The following is a 21050-nucleotide window of genomic DNA, read 5'->3' as shown; positions in this document are numbered from 1 at the left end:
AGCCCCTCTCCTCCTTAGCCTCGCCCCACCCCGCGCCCCTCACCCGCCGCCGCCCTATAGCCGCCGCCGCCGCCCTATAGCCACCGTCGCCGCCGTTCGCTGGAGCCTCGCCGAGGTTGTCCCGCGCCGCGTCTCTTTTTCTTCCCTCGGTTCAGTTTTTCTTCTAAACCATTCCGGTTCTTTCTTAACCGTTCCGGTTTTCTTTCGTTCTTTATTTCGGTTTTCTTTTTCCGAAAACCCTAGATCGGTTTTCGTTCTTCTTTCGGACCGTTCGTCTCAACGAACGTGATCACCGATTATTCCCGGTTAACGACGCCCGTTCGTTTAGTCGTTCTTTTTTTCTTTCTTTTCGTCAGATTTATTCCGCGATCGTGATCTCAGATCCGATCTTCGTTCTAGTCTTTCTTCTCGCTCGTTTATCGGAATCAGGTGATTCAAGCGCCTGGAGTTTCGTTTTGAAACCGCTGTTCCGTCTAATCAACTTAAACAAGTTTTTGCCCCGGGAAAATTTGACCTAGTTCCAACTTGCTAGAACCGAGTTGTTTTCTTCCGCCGTTTGTTTTCTGTTTCTTTGTTCGGTTCGTTCTTTCTTTGCAACCGGAGTTCTTAAGTTGAACTTTCTGGTTCGTTCTCTTGTTCGAGTTTTACCTGTGCATTAGATGAGTACTTATTGTGTGCTTGTTGTTTGTCTGCGATAGATCACCCGGATTGCGCCGCCTGTTACTTCGAAACCCTAGGTCTCGCGGATCATCAGCAAGGCAAGTAACACTTTGATCATACCTTTTCTACAACCCAGTTTTATTGCATTAGATCAATCCTCTCACATTGCATGATTAGGATCTAATTAAACTGTGGGATGGGAAGTAGACGAGGTAGTACCTATTACCTGTTTATTATGAAACCTTTGGGAGTTACTTCTACGTTTGCTTATTTATGCCATGCTATGCTAGTAGACGTGGATTGGGTGAGTGATATCCATGACAGATGTGAGTTTATTAATTTTAATGGTTTATCTAAGGTGGCCACTTAAACACACATCTGGGTGGATTGAGGCACCTGATGTCTATCAGGACTTGCCTGTTTTATTTTGGACCGCCACGCAGGCTCAAAGGGATCATAAGATAATTCATGCTAGAAACTTCCGTGTGCAGCCACATGCTACTATGGGCTCTGGCATAGTTGACTAAGTTGTGCGAACTCTTACGGGGTGGACTAGCAGATGTAGGGGTTGTAGGTGGTACGGTCTACCCCACATGTAAGGTGCTAGCGCTTCTGAAAGACTATGTCTCGGTCATCCGTTTCTCAAACACCATGTAGTGCGAGAAAACAAACGGAGGCGATCGAGTCATGTGGGGAAAAGTGCGCAAACCTCTGCAGAGTGTACAAACTAATCATGATTAGCCGTGTCCCCGGTTATGGACAACTTGAGTATCTAGTACTTGAATATCATGTGAATCTCAACATGTTACTTCTAATTAATCTTGTTGGGTTTTAACTGTTCACTTAATTGGGATCGGAATGCTGTCAACCATTCTCGATGTTTAACAACTACCATGATAGTTAAATAAATTTATTCCTTTGCAGTAGGGAAAAACTGGCTTTACGCAAAATCTATAACCATAGAGCTTTCCACCAGCCATATATGCATGTAGTATAGCTGTTTCATTCCATTACTCTCTATGTGTTACTTTGCCAGCATATTCCATGTGCTGACCCGTTTTCGGGCTGCAACTTTCATGTTGCAGACTTTTCAGACGACGAGTAAGGTGCTTTTAGGTCGTGGTTCTATACTCAGTGATGCCGTTGGAGTTGATGGACCCATTTATCTTCCGAGTCTTCTGCTGTTATCGTTATTAGATGGCCTTAAGCCATATTTATTGTAATAAGTTCTCTTTGAGACAACGATGTAATAAGTGTGTGATTGCCACTCTGCTATAAATCCTTCGGTGTACTATGTGGTGTCAGCATTACTGATCCAGGGATGACACCGGAGCACAGTAGACTTGATCCATTCGGGTCGGGTCGCCACAATAGGATAAAACTTCTGATGAAATTCCAATTTCAATCGGTTGTAGTTCCATGATCCCATATCATCACATAGCCTAAACCATGTCAATGACTTTCCCTTCAAAGATAAAGGGAATACCTTCTTCTTGATAACATCCTCGGGCATACCTGCAAGCTTAAATAATCCACAAACTTCATCCACATAGATTAGGTGCAAATCGGGATGTAATGTTCCATCACTTGTGAAAGTATTAGCTAGCAGTTTCTCTATCATACCAGAAGGAATTTCAAAGTAAACATTTTCAGTAGGTTCAGTAGGTTGAGGAGCAACTCTTTGCTCTACTGGTCGGGGTGAAGATACCCCGAACAAGCCCCTCAAAGGATTATGTTCCATAGTAACAAGCGACAGTAAATTTCAGCACACTGTATAAATTTTTCCTTACCAAATTCCACCTACCAAATATGCTTCACTCCCCGGCAACGGTGCCAGAAAAGAGTCTTGATGACCCACAAGTATAGGGGGTCTATCGTAGTCCTTTTGATAAGTACAAGTGTCGAACCCAACAAGGAGCAGAAGGAAATGATAAACAATTTTTAGTAAGGTATTCTCTGCAAGCACTAAAATTATCGGTAACAGATAGTTTTGTGATAAGGTAATTTGTAACGGGTAACAAGTAATAAAAGTAAATAAGGTGCAGTAAGATGCCCCAATCCTTTTTGTAGCAAAGGACAAGCCTGGATAAACTCTTATATAAAGGAAAACGCTCCCGAGGACACATGTGAATTATCATCAAGCTAGTTTTCATCACGTTCATATGATTCACGTTCGGTACTTTGATAATTTGATATATGGGTGGACCGGTGCTTGGGTACTGCCCTTCCTTGGACAAGCATCCCACTTATGATTAATCCCTCTTGCAAGCATCCGCAACTACAAAAGAAGTATTAAGGTAAACCTAACCATACAATGAAACATATGGATCCAAATCAACCCCTTACGAAGCAACTCATAAACTGGGGTTTAAGCTTCTGTCACTCTAGCAACCCATCATCTACTTATGACTTCCCAATGCCTTCCCCTAGGCCCAAACAATGGTGAAGTGTCATGTAGTCGACGTTCACATGACACCACTAGAGGAGAGACGACATACATCTCATCAAAATATCGAACGAATACCAAATTCACATGACTACTTATAGCAAGACTTCTCCCATGTCCTCGGGAACAAACGTAACTACTCACAAATCATATCCATGTTCATAATTAGAGGGGTATTAATACACATAAAGGATATGAACATATGATCTTCCACTGAATAAACCAACTAGCATCAACTACAAGGAGTAATCAACACTACTAGTAACCCACATGTACCAATCTGAGGTTTTGAGACAAAGATTGGATGCAAGAGATGAACTAGGGTTTGAGATGAGATGGTAATGGTGAAGGTGTTGATGGAGATTGACCCCCTCCCGATGAGAGGATCGATGGTGATGACGATGGTGATGATTTCCCCCTCCCGGAGGGATGTTTCCCCGGCAGAACAGCTCTGCCGGAGCCCTAGATTGGTTCCGCCAAGGTTCCGTTTCGTCCCGCGAGCTTGCTTATGATTTTTTCTCGGACGAAAGACTTCATATAGCAGAAGATGGGCACCAGAGGCCTACCAGGGGGCCCACGAGACAGGGGGCGCGCCCAGGGGGGTAGGGCGCGCCCCCACCCTCATGGCTAGGGTGTGGGCCCCCTCTGGTTAATTCTTTTGCCAGCATTTTTTATATATTCCAAAACATGCTCCTGTGAAGTTTCAGGACTTTTGGAGTTGTGCAGAATAGGTCTCTAATATTTGCTCCTTTTCCAGCCCAGAATTCCAGCTGCCGGCATTCTCCCTCTTGATGTAAACCTTGTAAAATAAGAGAAAATAGGCATAAGTATTGTGACATTATGTGTAATAAGTAATAACAGTCCATAATGCAATAAATATTGATATAAAAGCATGATGCAAAATGGACGTATCACGAAGCTTTGGAGCATGTATGAGGAAGAGAACACACGTAGTCTTAGAGAAAGGCCCTGTTTGGTTCAGCTTTTATCGACGGATTCCGCTACCACGTAGAAGGATCTGAAACAAAGGACGGACCCAGCAGAATCCGATTCCATAAATCCGCTGTCAAAATCTGAACCAAAAGCGGAAGTAGCCCAGGACGTGCTTTCCAAAATCTGATTCCGCTGCGGGCCAAAATCTGAAAAAGCTGTATCAGCTGGTTTGCCAAATGACCTACATCTTTTTTACATCAGATTTTCCACAGCTATTTTTCCACAACAGATTTTTCACAGCTGCTTTTAGAAATCCACAGTCAAACCAAACAGGGCCAAATTCTTGTCAACGCTGAAGCATATTTCAAGACACGGGATAAAAAGTTGAAGGTGGAGAATGAGCTCAGATTTTTTAAATCAGACTTTGATAAGATGGTGTTGGCGAAGGAGGAGGCACTTTCCCAGTTGGCCCGTGCAAAACGGGTTCTTACTGAACTGAAAGCAGAGGTGGATAATACGAGCCTGGATGATCTCGATTAGGGAAATGAATATATTGTTCTTATGAAGTTGAACTAGCTATATGTTGTACTGTGATGTTTTCATGTAGCTACCGTACTGTGATGTTATAATATATTTATGTGCCTGATATGAAATTGGCAAACAACTGTTCGATATGAAATGTGAATTTACATAATACTAGAATTATTAATTTTAAACTAATAAACCTGCTAAATGTGTCATGGATCTTTGCAAACGGTTCTAGCAGCAAAAGCGCTTGCGATGGATAGCCCAATGCCACACAGTTTTCTTCATCAATTTATGTGTGATATAGTTGATAAAAGCAAACAATTAACCAAGGAAGACCGTGTGTGATAGTTACACCTTTCAGACACGAGCCTACACATAAAACTGTGTGGAATGTATGTACGAACGAAAATGTTTCCCCTGGATTGACTGTGTGGGATGTACATAAGAATGGAAACGTATTCCTTGGATTGACTGTGTGGGATGTACATACCTACGGGAATGATTTCTGGGATTCACCGTGTGGGATGTACATACCTACGGAAATGATTTTTGGGATTCACCGTGTGGGATGTACATACATACGGAAATGATTTTTGGGATTCACCGTGTGGGATGTACATACCTACGGAAATGATTTCTGGGATTCACCGTGTGGGATGTACATACCTACGGAAATGATTGAGTTTCGATGCCTCGCCCGATCGCACATGGCCCCAGCCTGGGTCCCAGGAGGGCCTATCCCCGATGATTTATGGGTCGTGTGGGAAGGACACCGTATCGCACACACTCACTTAGCGACAGTTTCATATGCCATCGCGGAAAGCGGTTAAAAACCGTTTGTTTAGGACCGACGCGCACCAGTTGATCAAGCCCTGGCGAAGCGCCCGGTCTAGCCAAGGTGATGGAGCAGGTCGGTAAGGTGACGTAAGAGCCCCCACGCATGCCGACGTGCCGGAGTAAGCTAGCGAGGTGGATGTTGGCTCGATGAGGTGACAATGGGGTGATGTCGACGCATGTCAAAATTTGTGACGTGGTCAATACTAGCTTGATGAAGTGACGGCGCGCCTGACCCACTCAATCCATGGGGTGATGATGTCGTCTTGACGACGTGGAACTCCTGGTCGGCTAACCTGTAGGTGGACATGCGACGTGGTTGATGTCAGCTTGATGGAGTGATGATGCAGTTGATGCTGGCGTAGGTCGGCATCTGTGGAGCAACAAAGTCAGGTTCGTTTGACACCGACGTGATGGTGAAGATCACCTCAAAATAGGCTCAAATTTTGTGGCTACATGTTTGAGAACAAGAAACAATACTTTAGAAAAAAGTTCCTCCAAGAAAGATGTCCGGTAACCCATTCATGAAAAAGAAGAACTTGAGTTGGATTCGTTTTCATGCAGAAATCAGATCCCAAAATTGGTGCACTCCTTGGACTCGTCCTTGAGCTTGAACAGTCAGATCGAGCTGAATTTTTGAGGGGTTGTCGACATAGGAATGCCGCAGCTGATGAACTATTGGATTTTCCAAAGGACGTCTAAGCTGCTCGCTGGACTGTTCGTCCCAAACTCATGCGGATTTGCGCCCAAATTCGACATGGCTCTAGTACATCGATGATTGCCGAAGATTTCTCCATCAAAAACCGTTGAACTACAAGGTCGTTGTAGGCTCAGTTCCGCACAATTCTATTGAAGCAATCACCAAAGCGATGCTCGAGGAGGCGGTGGTGGCCAAAACAAATCCGACGTCCAGAAAATTCCGCACGGTCGCGTGAGGGCATTGTTAACATTGAGCCCTTGAGCTCCATGCATAATCATGTATGGGGTACAAAGTACAAGATGATCTACCTCGAGATCGCATGTGAATGAATCTATTGAATATGGGATGATCTATTGACTAACCTAGCCTCAGTTTATATAGTACACAAGAGGCATAGGATAATAGGAGTACTCGTCTTATGCACCAAGACTTGTGAAATCTCCCTTATATGCGTCATGGGCCGTTCCAAGTGGCTCGCTAATGAACCACCACGGGGGTCCTCGGCTCGAACCTCCTAGTTGGAAGATGACATGGTGAGTACCCTCTAGTCTAGGACACCATCACAGAGATGTGTGCTTGAGCGGAGGCCTTCGTCAGGCAGTGCACGACGACGTTGGTGAAACCGGCGTGACCGGAGGGATACAATGTAGAGATCTTCATCGACGGTCAGGTCTGGCTAGATCGTCGGAGAAGAGGGCGTTGGTGCACGGTTCTGTACGACAGCGATCTCGACGTCAAATTCAGACTTGTCATACATCGGGGTGTGTGATTTTTTCTAGGTTTTCTTTAGGGACTCTTCATGTTAGGTCTGGGGCGACGGAGTGGCGGTGTTGCCCGAGGGTAGGAATAGTGTTCTACTCGTCCTATCCCTGTTCCGTTGGTATGTCTTCAACCGACGAGAGACGTGTCGAGTTGTGTCTCCGACGGGTCTTCCCGTATTAGATCGGTTTTGGTTTTCGGTTGATCCGCCTGGATTCGGTCGACTTTCGTGGTCTTTGGAGTCTCTACAAGCTCTTTTTTGGGGTTTTTTCCTTCGAGGCAGCGATTTGCTTTGTAGATCCCAGCTGCCGGCGTCTTTTGGTCTGCATCGATGACTTTTCGACCGCTTCTTATACCAACTCTGGGGTTTCAAAAAGTTTGCTTTGCCGAGGCGGAGGCCCAGAGACGACATCGAGTTATTCTCATGACGCACTAATCGGTGGATGCAGGAGGAAGAAGAGTTCGACATCTCTAAGATTTTGATTTTCCTATTTTCCTATTTTTTAGGGGTGATTTTTTTTCATGTAAGGGTGTGTTTGTAAGGATATTTAATATATGCCCTTGGGCCTTTTCGGTTTTTTTTCCAGGAGTTCAAGGAGGCTACGAGAAAGGAGGACACTGGAATGGGCCGCCTTCCTCGTGAAATTGGACAAAACAACGTATTTTTGTTTGGCTCGACAGAATAACACACCCCTGTACACGAACCCTTAACCCTCCCCCCACCCCCCAGACGCCGCCTCCCTGCCGCCGCGTCCTCGCTCTCGCAAGCACCACCGGCGACACCCCCGTCTCCGGCGACCGGCTTCCTAGCGCCCTCCCCGCTCGCCCCCTCGGCGCGCAGCGCATCCACGTGCGCGGCGACCCTCCTCGTCGAGTTAAGCACACCCAGCTCGACGGTCCTCCAACCCAAGGCGAGTCCCTCGTCCTCCCCTAGATCCCATCCCTCCTTGCACGCTCTCGCCGTCGGATACGGGAGGCCGCTGATTCCGTGGCTAAGTCCAGACTAGAAGTGAAGTTGGCCGTCGAGTTTTAGGTTGGATGGTGGAGAACTCGGTAGATTCTAGATTGTGGTTGTCCTTTTTGGATCAGTTTACTGCTGCAGCTGCGCCAGCATATGTTGTTTTCCTGCAACTGGTCTTTGGGTCAGTGAACGCGAGTCGGAGACACAGGGTGATAACACTGTTTGTATCATTTGTTTCTTTCAGTTTCAATCATGGCGCGCCGAGGATTGATGGAGCAGGACCTAACCAAGCTTGATGTCACCAAGCTGCACCCGTTGTCGCCTGAAGTTATCTCGCGCCAAGCAACGATCAACATCGGTACTGATTCCGTCCTTCTGGCAATGTTTTGATGTTCAGTAATTATCAATATGGAGAATTTACGGGCGTTCAACAGTACAAAGCTATGTGGATTGTCCCTTATGTTCTCCGTAATTAGTATGATGTGTGGAATGTTTGCTGTTTACTGTTGTACATTCTCTGGTGGTGCCTATTATATTACCTTCCTCCCAAATTACTGTGTCTATGTATATATTTCACAGTGGAGTTTCATTTGCATGATGTTGCTCTTTTTTTTTGTGGTACTTAGATGTTGCAACCATTGTCTTATCTCTGTATATGCACCTGTTTAAGCCTTGACCACGATGCTGAAGCCTCACCTGTTGTTTTTTTGGTTGCGCTTAATCCTTTTGTGACTGCATGGGGGGAAGCAATATGATTTCTTTTTATGATAGTGCGATGGATCATGTATTGCCTTAAGTGATGCACATGACGTCTCACTTATTTAAGAATAATAAATGCCATTTTTGGAAAATGCCATTGGAACTCTTAAAGCCAGGGTGCTTTGATGGAGCAAACTTTCCTAGTACAACTAGTGGATTTTGTTTGTGGTTTTGTTTTGTGAACCATCAATTACTCTTGTTTGTTTTTATCATAGTTCAAAAAGGCGTTCCTAGGCGCTCGCCTAGGCGTGCTTAAGTGCTGGGTGTTGGCATAACGCCTCACTTGGCACTAAAAAAAGGGGTGGCCTTGATGCAGCAAGGGAGAGAGGATGAGGGGGGGGGGGTGTGTGAGGAGTATACCTAGATTTTCAGTCGACTGTACACATACGGGAGCTCTATTAGGAGAACAGGAAGATGGGCCTGTGGTTTAATAGGCCAGCCCAGCCCATCTAGCTTATTTCTTCATGCTACAGTACTAACACCTACTCGCGCCTAAGCAGCGCATAAGCTATCAATGCACAAGTAGGTGGCCAAACGCATGATTAACGCCTAGCGCTTATTTGAACTGTGTTTTTTATCTATATTTTTACGTGGCATTTGGGTCATATCCGAATTTTAGGTGACTTTGTGCGGTGGCATGATATTTGCGATCTTTATGTTACACCTCAGGTACAATTGGTCACGTGGCCCATGGGAAGTCTACTGTTGTGAAAGCTATATCTGGAGTTCAGGTATCATTCATTCTGTTGGCCACATTTTCTTTCCATTCTGTGTAAAGCCTGTTAAGGCCTCTTTTGGTTCATAGGATAGGATTATCGTAGGAATAGGAATCTTGTAGGAAATGAGATGACATGTATCTCAAATCCTATGAGTAGGAATAGGAAACAAGATGTCATTTGGTTGACACCAAAGGAATTTTTCCATTGAGTCTAGGCTCATTTTTATTTTCCTATGAAATGTGGAGGATAGGAACCAATCCTATATAGGAATAGGAATCCATTCCTATGAACCAAAGGGCTCTAAAGGAAAAAATCATATAAGAATTCTATCCTCTAGAATTCCTATGAAATTCCTCCAAACCAAAGGAGGCCTAAGTATTTATCACATTTATCAGTAACCCTTGTGAGTTTGCCATATTACTCAAATACATCATGCTAATATTACTTTTGGTTAAATAAATGAGTTAACTACACCTAGCACTTGCTAGGAATGCGCTGCAGATTTCTTTAAACCTGATTGATAATAGCATAGTCTGGGAATTCATTTAATATTACTATTAGAAAAAATATAAGTGCTCTAGTTCTCGGCTCGAGTGATGGCACTGTTGTAATTCATGCTACCTTCGTTTGTTGCAATAATTTCTAGAATGATTACTAACTAAATGGATGTTGATGTGCTCATTCTGTTCCATATGGAATTTTTTTAGTATTATTATTGTCTGATGCCTTTGTTTTGATTTTTAGACTGTTCGCTTCAAGAATGAGCTTGAACGTAACATCACTATCAAGCTGGGATATGCTAATGCAAAAATCTATAAATGCGAAGATGACAGATGTCCACGACCAATGTGTTACAAGTATGCTAAATTTCTTATCTTCTTTACCTGATTAGCTTCTATTACTGTCAGCCTCTACATTTTAGAGCAACGAACTTCAGGGGGCACTGTTCCATGCTCCTATAAATTATTGAACCTGTATGCTCATATGATTATTTTCTAGTGAATACAATGTAGAACTCATGATTGAAATCTCAAATTTGATCCCCAGAATTAGATAACGTATGATTATTTACCAGACCCAAAATTACTGCTTTGGTTTTAAACTCTTGGACACTATTTGACTTCAATTCATCAATTATATAAAGGGCTTATGGAAGCGGGAAAGAAGATACTCCTGCCTGTGATGTTCCTGGGTTTGAAAACACTAGGATGAAGCTCCTGAGACATGTTTCCTTTGTTGATTGCCCGGTATGATGTAGCTCTACCCTTTTTCTGTTATGAATGTTCTCTTCTGCGTATCTAGTACATGAATGCTTACAGGTACTCCCTCCGTCCGAAAATACTTGTCATCAAAATGAATAAAAAGGGGTGTATCTAGAACTAAAATACGTCTAGATATACCCCCTTTTATACATTTTGATGACAAGTATTTCCGGACGGAGGGAGTAGTACATAGCCCGACCATTTCTTGCCCTACCCAAGTGATTAGTAACATTTTTGCATTCTACAGTTTTACTTGCATCACCATAGATAATAATGGCTTGTTTACACTTGTAATTGTACCACCATAGATAATAATTATAATGGCTGTTTACACTTCTAATTGTATCGCCAAATTATTCAAGTGAATCATTATATTGATTAGGAAGTCATCAGAGTTTTCTGATGGACCATTACATATTCTTTTCATTATTGGAACTTGAATATGATATTACGTAAATGTTGTATGTCTTTACAATATCTACCTTGTTGAACAGGGCCACGACATTCTCATGGCTACAATGCTTAATGGAGCAGCCATCATGGATGGAGCCTTGCTTCTGATAGCAGCAAATGAAAGTTGCCCACAACCCCAGACATCTGAGCATCTAGCAGCAGTTGAAATCATGCGTCTCCAACATCTCATAATTTTGCAGAATAAGATTGATCTTATCCAGGAAAGTGCAGCAATGAACCAGCATGAAGCAATCCAAAAATTTATCCAGGTCACTACTGTTTGTCATTTCTCGTGTTATAAATACATGTCTTCTCTTTCATGGTTTGATCTTTTTCACTACCATATGTGCAGGGCACGATAGCTGAAGGTGCTCCTGTGGTGCCAATATCTGCCCAGCTGAAGTACAACATTGATGTGATCTGTGAATACATTATTAAGAAAATCCCCATTCCGGAAAGGAACTTCACTTCACCTCCCAACATGATTGTTATTCGTTCCTTTGATGTCAACAAGCCTGGTTCAGAGGTTGATGAAATTAGGGGTGGGGTAGCAGGTGGCAGCATTCTCAGGGTATGTAGATATATAAACTGAATTAGATCATGAGTGTTCTTGCTTTTCGTGTGGTAAATATAAACTGAGTGTGGATTATAATTTACAGGGAGTCCTCAGGGTGAACCAGAACATTGAAGTTCGCCCTGGCATTGTCATGAAGGATGAGAGTGGCAACATCAAGTGCACCCCAATCTATTCAAGGATTGTCTCGCTCTACGCTGAGCAGAATGAACTCCAATTTGCTGTGCCAGGAGGGCTTATTGGTGTGGGAACAACCATGGATCCAACTTTGACTCGTGCTGACAGGCTGGTTGGCCAGGTTCTAGGAGAAATCGAGTCGCTCCCTGACGTATTCGTGGAGCTCGAGGTTTGTCGAATCTTTGCTGCCTTGTGATTTTAGCCAAACAGAGACAGCTATTAATGACAATCCTTGGACATTGCTTTGCAGATCAACTTCTTCCTTCTCCGAAGGCTGCTGGGTGTCAGAACAAAGGGTACAGAGAAGGCAGGTAAGGTCTCCAAGCTCACCAAGGGGGAGATCCTGATGCTTAACATCGGATCCATGTCCACCGGCGCCCGTGTGGTCGCCGTGAAGAACGATCTCGCCAAGCTCCAGGTCACCGCGCCCGTCTGCACAAGTAAAGGCGAGAAGGTCGCGTTGAGCCGCCGTGTCGAGAAGCATTGGCGCCTCATTGGATGGGGCCAGATCCAAGCTGGTGCGACCCTCGAAGTTCCACCGTGCCCGCTCTGAAGCACACCCGCCCTCTGAAACGAAAAGCCGCATAGCTTGCGAAACAAGAGAAGCGAAATGTGGGAGGGCAGAGAGCTCCTAGGTACAGTTCTTGTGAGGTGGAGGAGAAAACATTATGAGTCTGAAAGTTTTTTTATTGCGGGATTTGTCTACGCTTTCTCGTTTTCTGAATTTAGGATTTGTTATACTTGCTGTGTTATCATGGCCGTGGTTAGTAGGTGAGCAACCTACTACTTTGGTTCAGGTTTGCCCTAATCGTCTTGCCTATTTTTCATTGACTCCATTTGTCAGTATTGCTCCTAATTTTACTCAGTTTGTGCCTTGTTTGTTGACTGCAATGTTACTTGCCAACGAGTTGTAGTACGTGCTCTCTCCGTTTCTAAATATAAGCCCTTTTAGAGATTTCATTTCAATAGAGACTATATACGAGGGCTCTGTTTTTAAATATAAGCCCTTTTAAAAGATTTCAATAGGGACTACATACGAGGGCTGGCAATGTGGATTACCCAGGAGGTATCCCCGTGACAACTTTTCCATGCCCGTCCCCATCCCTATACTTGTCTGCAGGGATAAAAATATTTCCATACCCGTCCTGTCAGGTTTTTTATCCGTGGAAAAACCTAGACATGCAATTAACAACAATCTTCAACAGCATTTCAATAGGAAAAATATATAGTATTTTGGCATAATAAATAATATGTTGTTGCTAGGTTAGGGCTTTTTTAGTGCTTTTTGGCCAATGGGGTGGGATGGGTGAAAATTTGGGTGGTTAAGGACAGGAATTACACGTGATCTACGAATTTTAGAGCCCACATCTACGTCCTTAACGGGTAAGGTGGGTAACGGTTACGGGTAATGCTGTCCCATCCTCATCCCCGTCTTGCACGCTGGTAAGGTATTTGACCCACCAGCTCTCACGTGGACATTAAAGCTTGAATACAGATGCATATATACGCATTTTAGTGTGTAGACTCACTCATTTTGCTCCGGGTAATGCTGTCCCATCCTCATCCCCGTCTTGCACGCTGGTAAGGTATTTGACCCACCAGCTTTTCCGTGGGCATTAAAGCTTGAATACAGATGCATATATACGTATTTTAGTGTGTAGACTCACTCATTTTGCTCCGTATGTACTTTATATCAGAATCTTTATAAAAGGACTTATATTTAGGAACGATGCCAAGAAAGATTGCTAGTTTACGAAATAAATTTTGAGGAGGACAAGTTGCTAGTTTACCAAATAAATTTCTACTTTTAATTACAACCTTGAGAGGAGGCTACATTGCCTATTTCATTTGACTCCATTATTATGTCTTGCCTTGAGCAGGGTTCAGTTGGTCCTAATTTTTCTCAGCATGTGCCTTGTTTGAGTTTTTTGACTATGACAATAATACTGTATGCTTCCCAATCGTAGTGAAAGGTAATCGATGACTGTTGTTTGAAAGGAAAACAGATGAACGGCTGGATGAATCGGAAAGAAAACCCCGTCCGAGTGGGTTTACGCACGACGAAGCAATGTACGCAATCTGTATGCCGCTCTGACTATTACCAATTATAGTCCTCCACATCAGTTTGTTTGGAAAAAGAAACTTTTGTAGATGTAACATTACACTGGGCTTTCCGAGCTGAGTGTAGGATGCGCTCACTTGCATAACAGGGTTGTATGGCGGTATTAAGTACTATCCGAATTATCCAATCCAACTCAAGTGGTATAAATTAGTATCCTAAAAGATGTTATTAACTCAGATGAACTACACTTATCATATATACTTAAATAGTTGATCTCACTAACTCAATTATTTTGAAATGTAACTGTATCAATTCATCATGTCATCATGTCTCATTAAATATAATTCTCTCAGCATACAACTATGCCTCTATGCATGAAAGAAAATACCCATCTTAGCATGCATCAAGAATGTTATTTATGTTAGATGTAAATTTTCTACAACTATATTAATCCAATATATTAAATATGCTTGAGTATCAATTCTCATATTGCTAATCAGAATACTAAAGTTTATCCTATCACATCTAATTCTCGCTGCAACGTGAGGGTATCATCTCTAGTTTTAGAAAAGATCCTCTGCTTATTAAATATACAGTTTTGTTAGAACTCATCTAGATGAGATATAATTTGATCTTATTCACCTTTTATAGCTATTGGATATGATGCTATAAGATGCGTGTGTGCTGACATGGATTGTATCTGTTCTAGTTTTCAAAAAATGAATGAGACCAAATTATATCTCATCTACATGAGTTCTAGGTGCTCCCTTAAATATATATAAGACGTTCTGTTGAGGGTATAGGAGTTTAGCACTGGACAATTTTACCCCTTTGAAAGTTTTTAAGGGGCGGTGTACAAATAACTGTAGAAAAAAATGGGATCAGCTAAGGACACAAAGGTTAGGGGCTCAGAGCGCGCTGCAGTCCGCGGTCTGGAACGAAAGTTCTCCCTTGCCGATGTCGTAGAGCAGGTGCAAGTCTTGCTGCTGGAAGTTGCCGATGACGCTCTCGTAACCCCCTTCCTCGATCAGCATGCACGCCGTCGACTTGTCCACGGGCCCCCAGTAGCTCCCCGCCGGCACCGCCATGTCCGCACCGCCGCTGAAGTGGAAGACCAGCGCCGGCACGACCTTGTCGACGTCGTCCCGTGCCACACACAGGTCCAGTCCGGTGTCCGCCGGCGGCTGCACGAGGCTGCGGTTCAGCTGCCGGGTCACCTCCTCACCCAGCGCCCTGTACGCGGCGTCGGCGAGGGCCGTCACAGGGCTGCCGGTGTCGATGATCACCCCGCCGGACCAGTACCCAGCAGCGATCCGCCTGAGCTCGAAGGCCGCGCTGGGGATCGGCAGCTTGGTCTTCCCCACGCTGATCCCCGTCAAAGGGAGGTAGTAGAACGTGCTGTAGGGGTACTCCTTGGGGCTCTTCACGAACGGTATGGATGTCACGGCGCCGCCGGCGCCGCTCAGGCTCGCCGACGCGCCGACGAACAGGTGGCTGGATGCGCCGTGGTTGCGGAGATAGGGGGTGAGGCAGTAGGAGAACTTTGTGGCGCCCGTCTGGGAGACGAGCGACAGGCGGCCGCGGCCGAGCCCGATGAGCCCAGACGCGCCGTTCAGGGCGCCCTTCGCGATCTGCGTCAGGCTCACGCACCCGAAGGCCAGCCTCGCCGCGCCGGACTGGAAGGTGAAGGCCTCCGTGCCGAGCGACCCGATGACGCTGCCGGCGCCGTAGCTGGCGATGAAGGTGCAGCTGCCGTCCAGGCCGCAGAGGTGCACGCCGTTGGCCGCGCACAGCTTGGCGCTGTCCGCGCACGACACGGGCGCGAAGCTCGCCGAGCTCGACAGGTTGTAGTAGGGCAGGTCCTGCTTGGCGCACGCCTTGAGGCACGTCGTCGCGCACTGGGTCCAGATGAGGTTGCTGCCGGTGTCGATGAGGGCGTCCGCGCGCTGGGGCGGGTCGCCGATGAGGTACTCGGCGATGTACTGCCGGGTGGCCAGGTGGACCGGCGCGCTCACGTCGCCGACTGCCCCACGCTGCTGCTGCATGGAGGCCAGGCGTTCCCGGCTTAGGGCGACGGCGCGCCGCACGCGCTCCTCCGTGGTGTAGCCGGCCTTGTCGTCGACGTGGGTGAGCTTCATGCGGAGCCCTGCCCCTGCGCTGGTGCTACTTGTGACGAGGCTTGCGCTGGAGCACAGTAGCACGAGCAGCAACACCAAAGTTCGCGCCATTTTTCCACGTTTGATTAGACCCTGTTTGCTCGCTAGTGACGATCGAGCCGGGGAATAGAGGATGAATATAGATCGATCGATGCTATCGTCTTCGCGACATTCTTGAGGATAGATAATGGGTGGCAATGCACAGATAGTTTGTCGCCGGGTAGACTTACAAATTACCAATCACTGTTGATACCGACGCTGAACATGACTGCAGTGGCACCGTGCGTGAGACGAGTCTAAGGTAGGGGTCGGTCTCATGTCATTTATTTTCGGAGATGATAAGTCCCGAACGTCCGGATTTTAAGTATGATAACTCGAATGTTTTTCATAGCAATTTTAGTTCACGCCAGATTGGCAAATATGACAATGTTCTGAAAAAAGCCAAACTGGGACAAAGTTGCCACGTCTTGACAACTAAAGTTGCTATGAAAAACCGTTTGGGATGAAATGCTTACAATCCAACGTTCAAAATTTATCGGGGACCTTTATTTTTCGCGCGTAGGGGTGAGGAGTGTATATTAGTACAAATACAAATCCACTTCATATTTTTATGTCTAACTTTTAATCTCTAATTTACCTACAAAGTATACGAGTCGTATGTCATAAAGAGTATGTCGTAAATTTCAAGATGATATGCCGGTTCAGTCTTTCGGATATGCTCATAGGGGTAGGGTGTGCGTATGTGCGTTCATAGGAGTGAGTGTATGCGTGTGTATATGAGCGCTTGTGTCTGTACTGTGTTAAAAAATGCATATTTTTTTAAACACCACTCATTTATTAATTAATTTAAAACATTCGTACAATCATCCGTTATAACTTTAGCCACGCAGAGCTGAACACTATCAAGAAGAGCTATCAAAACTAAACTTCACAATCTCGTGCGCCACACTATTGGTCCTTCTGTTAATCTTGGATGTCATGCAATTTATCATCATCTTGAAAATACTTAATGCTTTCATATTTAGATCAACTAGAGAAGACCTGTCTAGAAGATCATTTCCAAGAAAAGAGGCCACAAAAGAATAACTAGTTTCTAAAATGATGGGTTTGTCTAGAGTAACACCAATGTACAACCCTGCAAGGGTCACTCCAATTTCCACTTCATCCACACTATTGCAAACCCCAATATAACCCCATGCCAAAATGACAACTTCTCCATTACGGTTCTTGGCCACCACACTCACACTCGCAGTATTTTTGCATCAATATTAACCTTAATGAACTCCGTAGCAGAAGGCTGCCAAGTCACAAAATTCTCTTCCACATCATTAGTAAAATTTAAACCATCCAATGGTTTAGATTTTACCATTTGATGCACATTTCAAAAAACTTTTCGGTAATAGTTTTTGTGTGTGACACATAACCCTTGTTTTGAAAGTTTGACATGAAAGCGAAGTTGCCTTGTATAGAAAATTAGAGGAAATACTAGTTTATGGAACCTCCCACTATGACCTGCCTCACTCACTCCCCTTTATCTATACCATTCAGGTTACAATCCTTTTTCTTTTCTTTTTTGAATTGACAACGGGATGGAATGGCTCCCCATCTGAATATTTCATTAGAAAAAGATTAATCCAGTTTATAAGGAATAGCTAATCCAAAACATGCGAAAAATCACACAAGCAGCAGCAGCAGCAACAACAATAATAATGAGAGAAATGGTGCCCATGACACGACATAGCCCAACAATCATTTTATTCTGGTTAAAATTTTAATTGAAGAGGCGAACCAACCTGTGGTTGGATGGTTAGGAGGACAATGGTATTCTCGCTCATCAGAATTCAAGTCACGATGCTCGCATTTTTCTTGGATTTATTTCAGGATTCTCGGTGATGCGTGTTCAGTGGAAGGAGACGTTCCGTCGACTATGAGACGCCTACGGTGTCTTTGTAAAATCTTAAGATGATATGCCGCTTAGTCTCTCGAAGGTGCTCATAGGGGCAAGATGTATGTGCGCACGTGTTCATAGGTATGAGTGGATGCGCGTGTATATAAGCGTTTGAGTGTGTACTTGTATGTTAAAAAAACCTTAATTGAAGCTTTGGAAAGTAAATACTTTGAAAAGAAAAATATATGAAATCATCACATTACATTCCAGCTAAACTGTGAAAGACCACTCACAATTCACAAAACCCATTGCCAGGAGAGACCCACACAAGATGCATATGATTCAGAACAGCAACGCAAACCAATGGACACACACTGACACACATCTACATCCGAGCGACACAGCCGTGGCGCCTGCCGACGAAGCCTCTGATGGCCTCGATGAGCTCGGCGATGCGCGCCGCCGCCTCCTCGTCGGCCGGCTCGGGGGCGCCCTGGTTAAGGTAGAACATATGGCCCACACCGGGGCTCTGCGCCACCTCTACATCCTTCCCAGCGCGCCGCATCACGTTGCAATACTCAACCTGCCGGTCACGCATCGTGTCCAAGGTCGCGACACTCACCAGAAGCGGCGGCATGGCCAGAACTGCCGCCGCCGCGTCGTCCCGGACGGGCCAAATGTAGGGGTGGTCTCGGGTGGCGCCTTTGGGGAGTGCCAGCGCCAGGAGCCTGTCCGCCAGCTTGTAGTCCACGTACGGGTCCAGTTGCATGTCGGCCGACTCGGATCGGCTTGGAGTGGACCGGGAGAAACCCGGGTTGAGCATAATGGCTCCGGCGAGCCGGACCGGGCCCCGGTAGGCCCGCTCCGCCGAGTTGAACCCGGCGGCAACATGGTGCACCAGGTTGGCTCCATTGCTATCACCTATCAGGAAGACACGTGAAAAGTCGGCCACGGCCTTGAGCTTCCCCACCGGGTCGGACGTCGGCTCAAGGACCGGTTCAGCTAGCAGCCCTGGCTGAGCGAGCGACTTCAGCCAGTCAATGGCGGCAAAGCCGGCGGCTATGGCCGCCGGGAGCGGGTGCTCCGGAGCAAGGGGGAGAGTGATGGACACGATACCGGCAATGGGGATGGAGGCGGCGAGACGGGCGTAGAAGCAATGGTACAGCGACCAGGTAGGGTCGGTCAGGCAGAACACGCCGGCGTGGAAGTGGAGGAGGACCGGAAGACGGCGACCAGCCAAAGGAGCCGCCTCCGGGAGGTAGAGGCGGAGAGGCGGGTTGGCCCGGATGTCGTGCACCGTTACACCGTTGCGCGGCACATCGTACGGCGCAATGGTGGTTGCTAGTTGGCTTGCCTCCGGGGGAGGCGGAGACCGCTCGATGGTGCCGTCGTCGTAGACCTTGATCCAACCCCCGATGTCCTCCACTAGTTTCTTGCAGCAGACAGTGTCTGCCATTCTCTAGTGACTTTTGGTACGTGTGCGTGTGTTTGAACTATGTTGGCTGTGTCGCTTGATGGGATGATAACCACTTCTTACGAAGCCTTATATAGAGGTTTCAAGGGTGGGTTATTAGTTAGCTAAATAATGTTCTTGCTGGGGGCGAGGGGTATTCATATTTATTAAACTCTATAGTTTAGTTGTGCCCTGTCATTGTTGACATTACTCTCTCTTGTCTCTATGTGAAAGTAAAATAACATCCTGGTTCTGACAAAATACTTTTAGTTGCTGCCGTCCGTGCTGAAATTAATTTCCAAGGTTGATTTATTAAGACATGGGAAATGTCAGATAGAAGGGATTGGTGCACACGATTGACTAGCATAATCTGGTAGTGTTGCTCCTTCCACGTTCTCCATAGAGTTATTATACACGCTACATTATACATTCATCCGGAAGGTATATTCCACTTCATCAAATTTTCATCAGCCAACTCTATACTTTGTCCTTTTAGCTACATTTTCTTCTTCTGAATTGGTAGTGTAATGATAGCTATATTCAGCCAGTATGACAGTATACATTTAGGCCCCGTTTGGTAGCTCAATATATAAGAAAACACACTAGCGTACATATACATGAAATATTTTCTGAAAAAGCCTGAATCTTTTATTTTAAAAATGCGAACAATTTTAAAATGCTGAATAGTTTTGGAATTTGTGAACGAAATTTGAACAATTTTACTTTGAAAGTGAACAAAATTTTGAAACACAAACAATTTCTGAACATCTTTCGAAACATGATTTTTTTTAAATTGTGGTTTTATTTTTTGGGGGAGTTTGTTTGTCCCATTTTCCTTTTTATTTTTCAATTTTCTTTTGATCTTAATTCTCTTTAAAAAATCACGAACTATTTCTAAATCGCGAACCTTTTCTTAAATCCATGAACTTTTCAAATTCGGAAATATTATTTTAATATCGTGAACTTTGTTTTCAATCTGTGAACGTTTTTACACATCCAAGTACTATTTTCAACTTTATGAACTTTTTCCAATGCCCGGGATTTTTTTTTTCAAATTCGTGAGCATCTGTTTTTAAAATTCATGATTTTTTTCAAATCCATGAATGCCTGGGCAGGCCCAACAGGCACGCGACAGGAAAGATGCATTGCCTAGTTGGGCTAAAACATAAGCTTTTTTTTCTTTTCTATTTTTAGTTTTTCTTTTTTCCTTAATTTGTTTTTCTCCTTTTTGAAACCTATCTAAAAATTTGAAATATTTTTGTAATGCCAAAAATGTTCATATTTTCAAACATTGTTCACAATTTTTAAAAATATTCTGAAATTAAAAACACTATTCACGTTTACATTTTTGGCCACAAATTTAATAAATGTTTGCAATTTGTGGATAATATCAATTGTTGGGAATTTGTCCACAGTTTTAGAAAAAGTGTTCAAGTTTATAAAATTTTCATACACAATTTGAAATTCCATAAATTGTTCACTAATTTCAATAGATTGTTAGGATATAGGAGAATGTTCATGTTGATTGATAATGCCAAAAATTGGAAATAACAGAGGCATTCTTAATTAGAAACTACATGCACACTGATGCACCCGTTTGGCCTAGTCTAGCCCACTCCTCTCAATAGGTGTTTTTTTTTCTATGGATGAATAACCCCGACTTCTTGCAACATCTTGACACGGATATATGAAACATCCATGCTAGGTTTGAACAACTTCTGACACC

General features: G+C 44.6%; 3 protein-coding genes across 3 annotated transcripts; 1 reads left to right on the top strand and 2 right to left on the bottom strand.

Annotated features, from left to right (window-relative positions):
* The first annotated feature begins 7570 nt into the window (after positions 1-7570).
* On the top strand, positions 7571-12630 carry LOC119299515 (eukaryotic translation initiation factor 2 subunit gamma-like). The gene is made up of 9 exons (XM_037576724.1): positions 7571-7771; positions 8066-8179; positions 9250-9311; positions 10044-10156; positions 10444-10546; positions 11056-11283; positions 11367-11585; positions 11674-11934; positions 12016-12630. Exons 2-9 carry the CDS (start codon positions 8074-8076, stop codon positions 12316-12318), a joined length of 1395 nt encoding a protein of 464 aa, XP_037432621.1. The 5' UTR covers positions 7571-7771; positions 8066-8073; the 3' UTR covers positions 12319-12630.
* Positions 12631-14509: 1879 nt separating this feature from the next.
* On the bottom strand, positions 14510-16163 carry LOC119299514 (aspartic proteinase nepenthesin-1-like). The gene has a single exon (XM_037576723.1). It carries the CDS (start codon positions 16053-16055, stop codon positions 14736-14738), a length of 1320 nt encoding a protein of 439 aa, XP_037432620.1. The 5' UTR covers positions 16056-16163; the 3' UTR covers positions 14510-14735.
* Positions 16164-18256: 2093 nt separating this feature from the next.
* LOC119299859 (probable carboxylesterase 17) lies at positions 18257-19327 on the bottom strand. The gene has a single exon (XM_037576995.1). It carries the CDS (start codon positions 19325-19327, stop codon positions 18257-18259), a length of 1071 nt encoding a protein of 356 aa, XP_037432892.1.
* Positions 19328-21050: the final 1723 nt, after the last annotated feature.

Source organism: Triticum dicoccoides, chromosome 5A (assembly GCF_002162155.2).
Source record: "Triticum dicoccoides isolate Atlit2015 ecotype Zavitan chromosome 5A, WEW_v2.0, whole genome shotgun sequence".
Taxonomy (NCBI): domain Eukaryota; kingdom Viridiplantae; phylum Streptophyta; class Magnoliopsida; order Poales; family Poaceae; genus Triticum; species Triticum dicoccoides.
The sequence above is the reverse complement of the archived record's forward strand: the minus strand, read 5'-3'. Positions and strand labels throughout refer to the sequence as shown.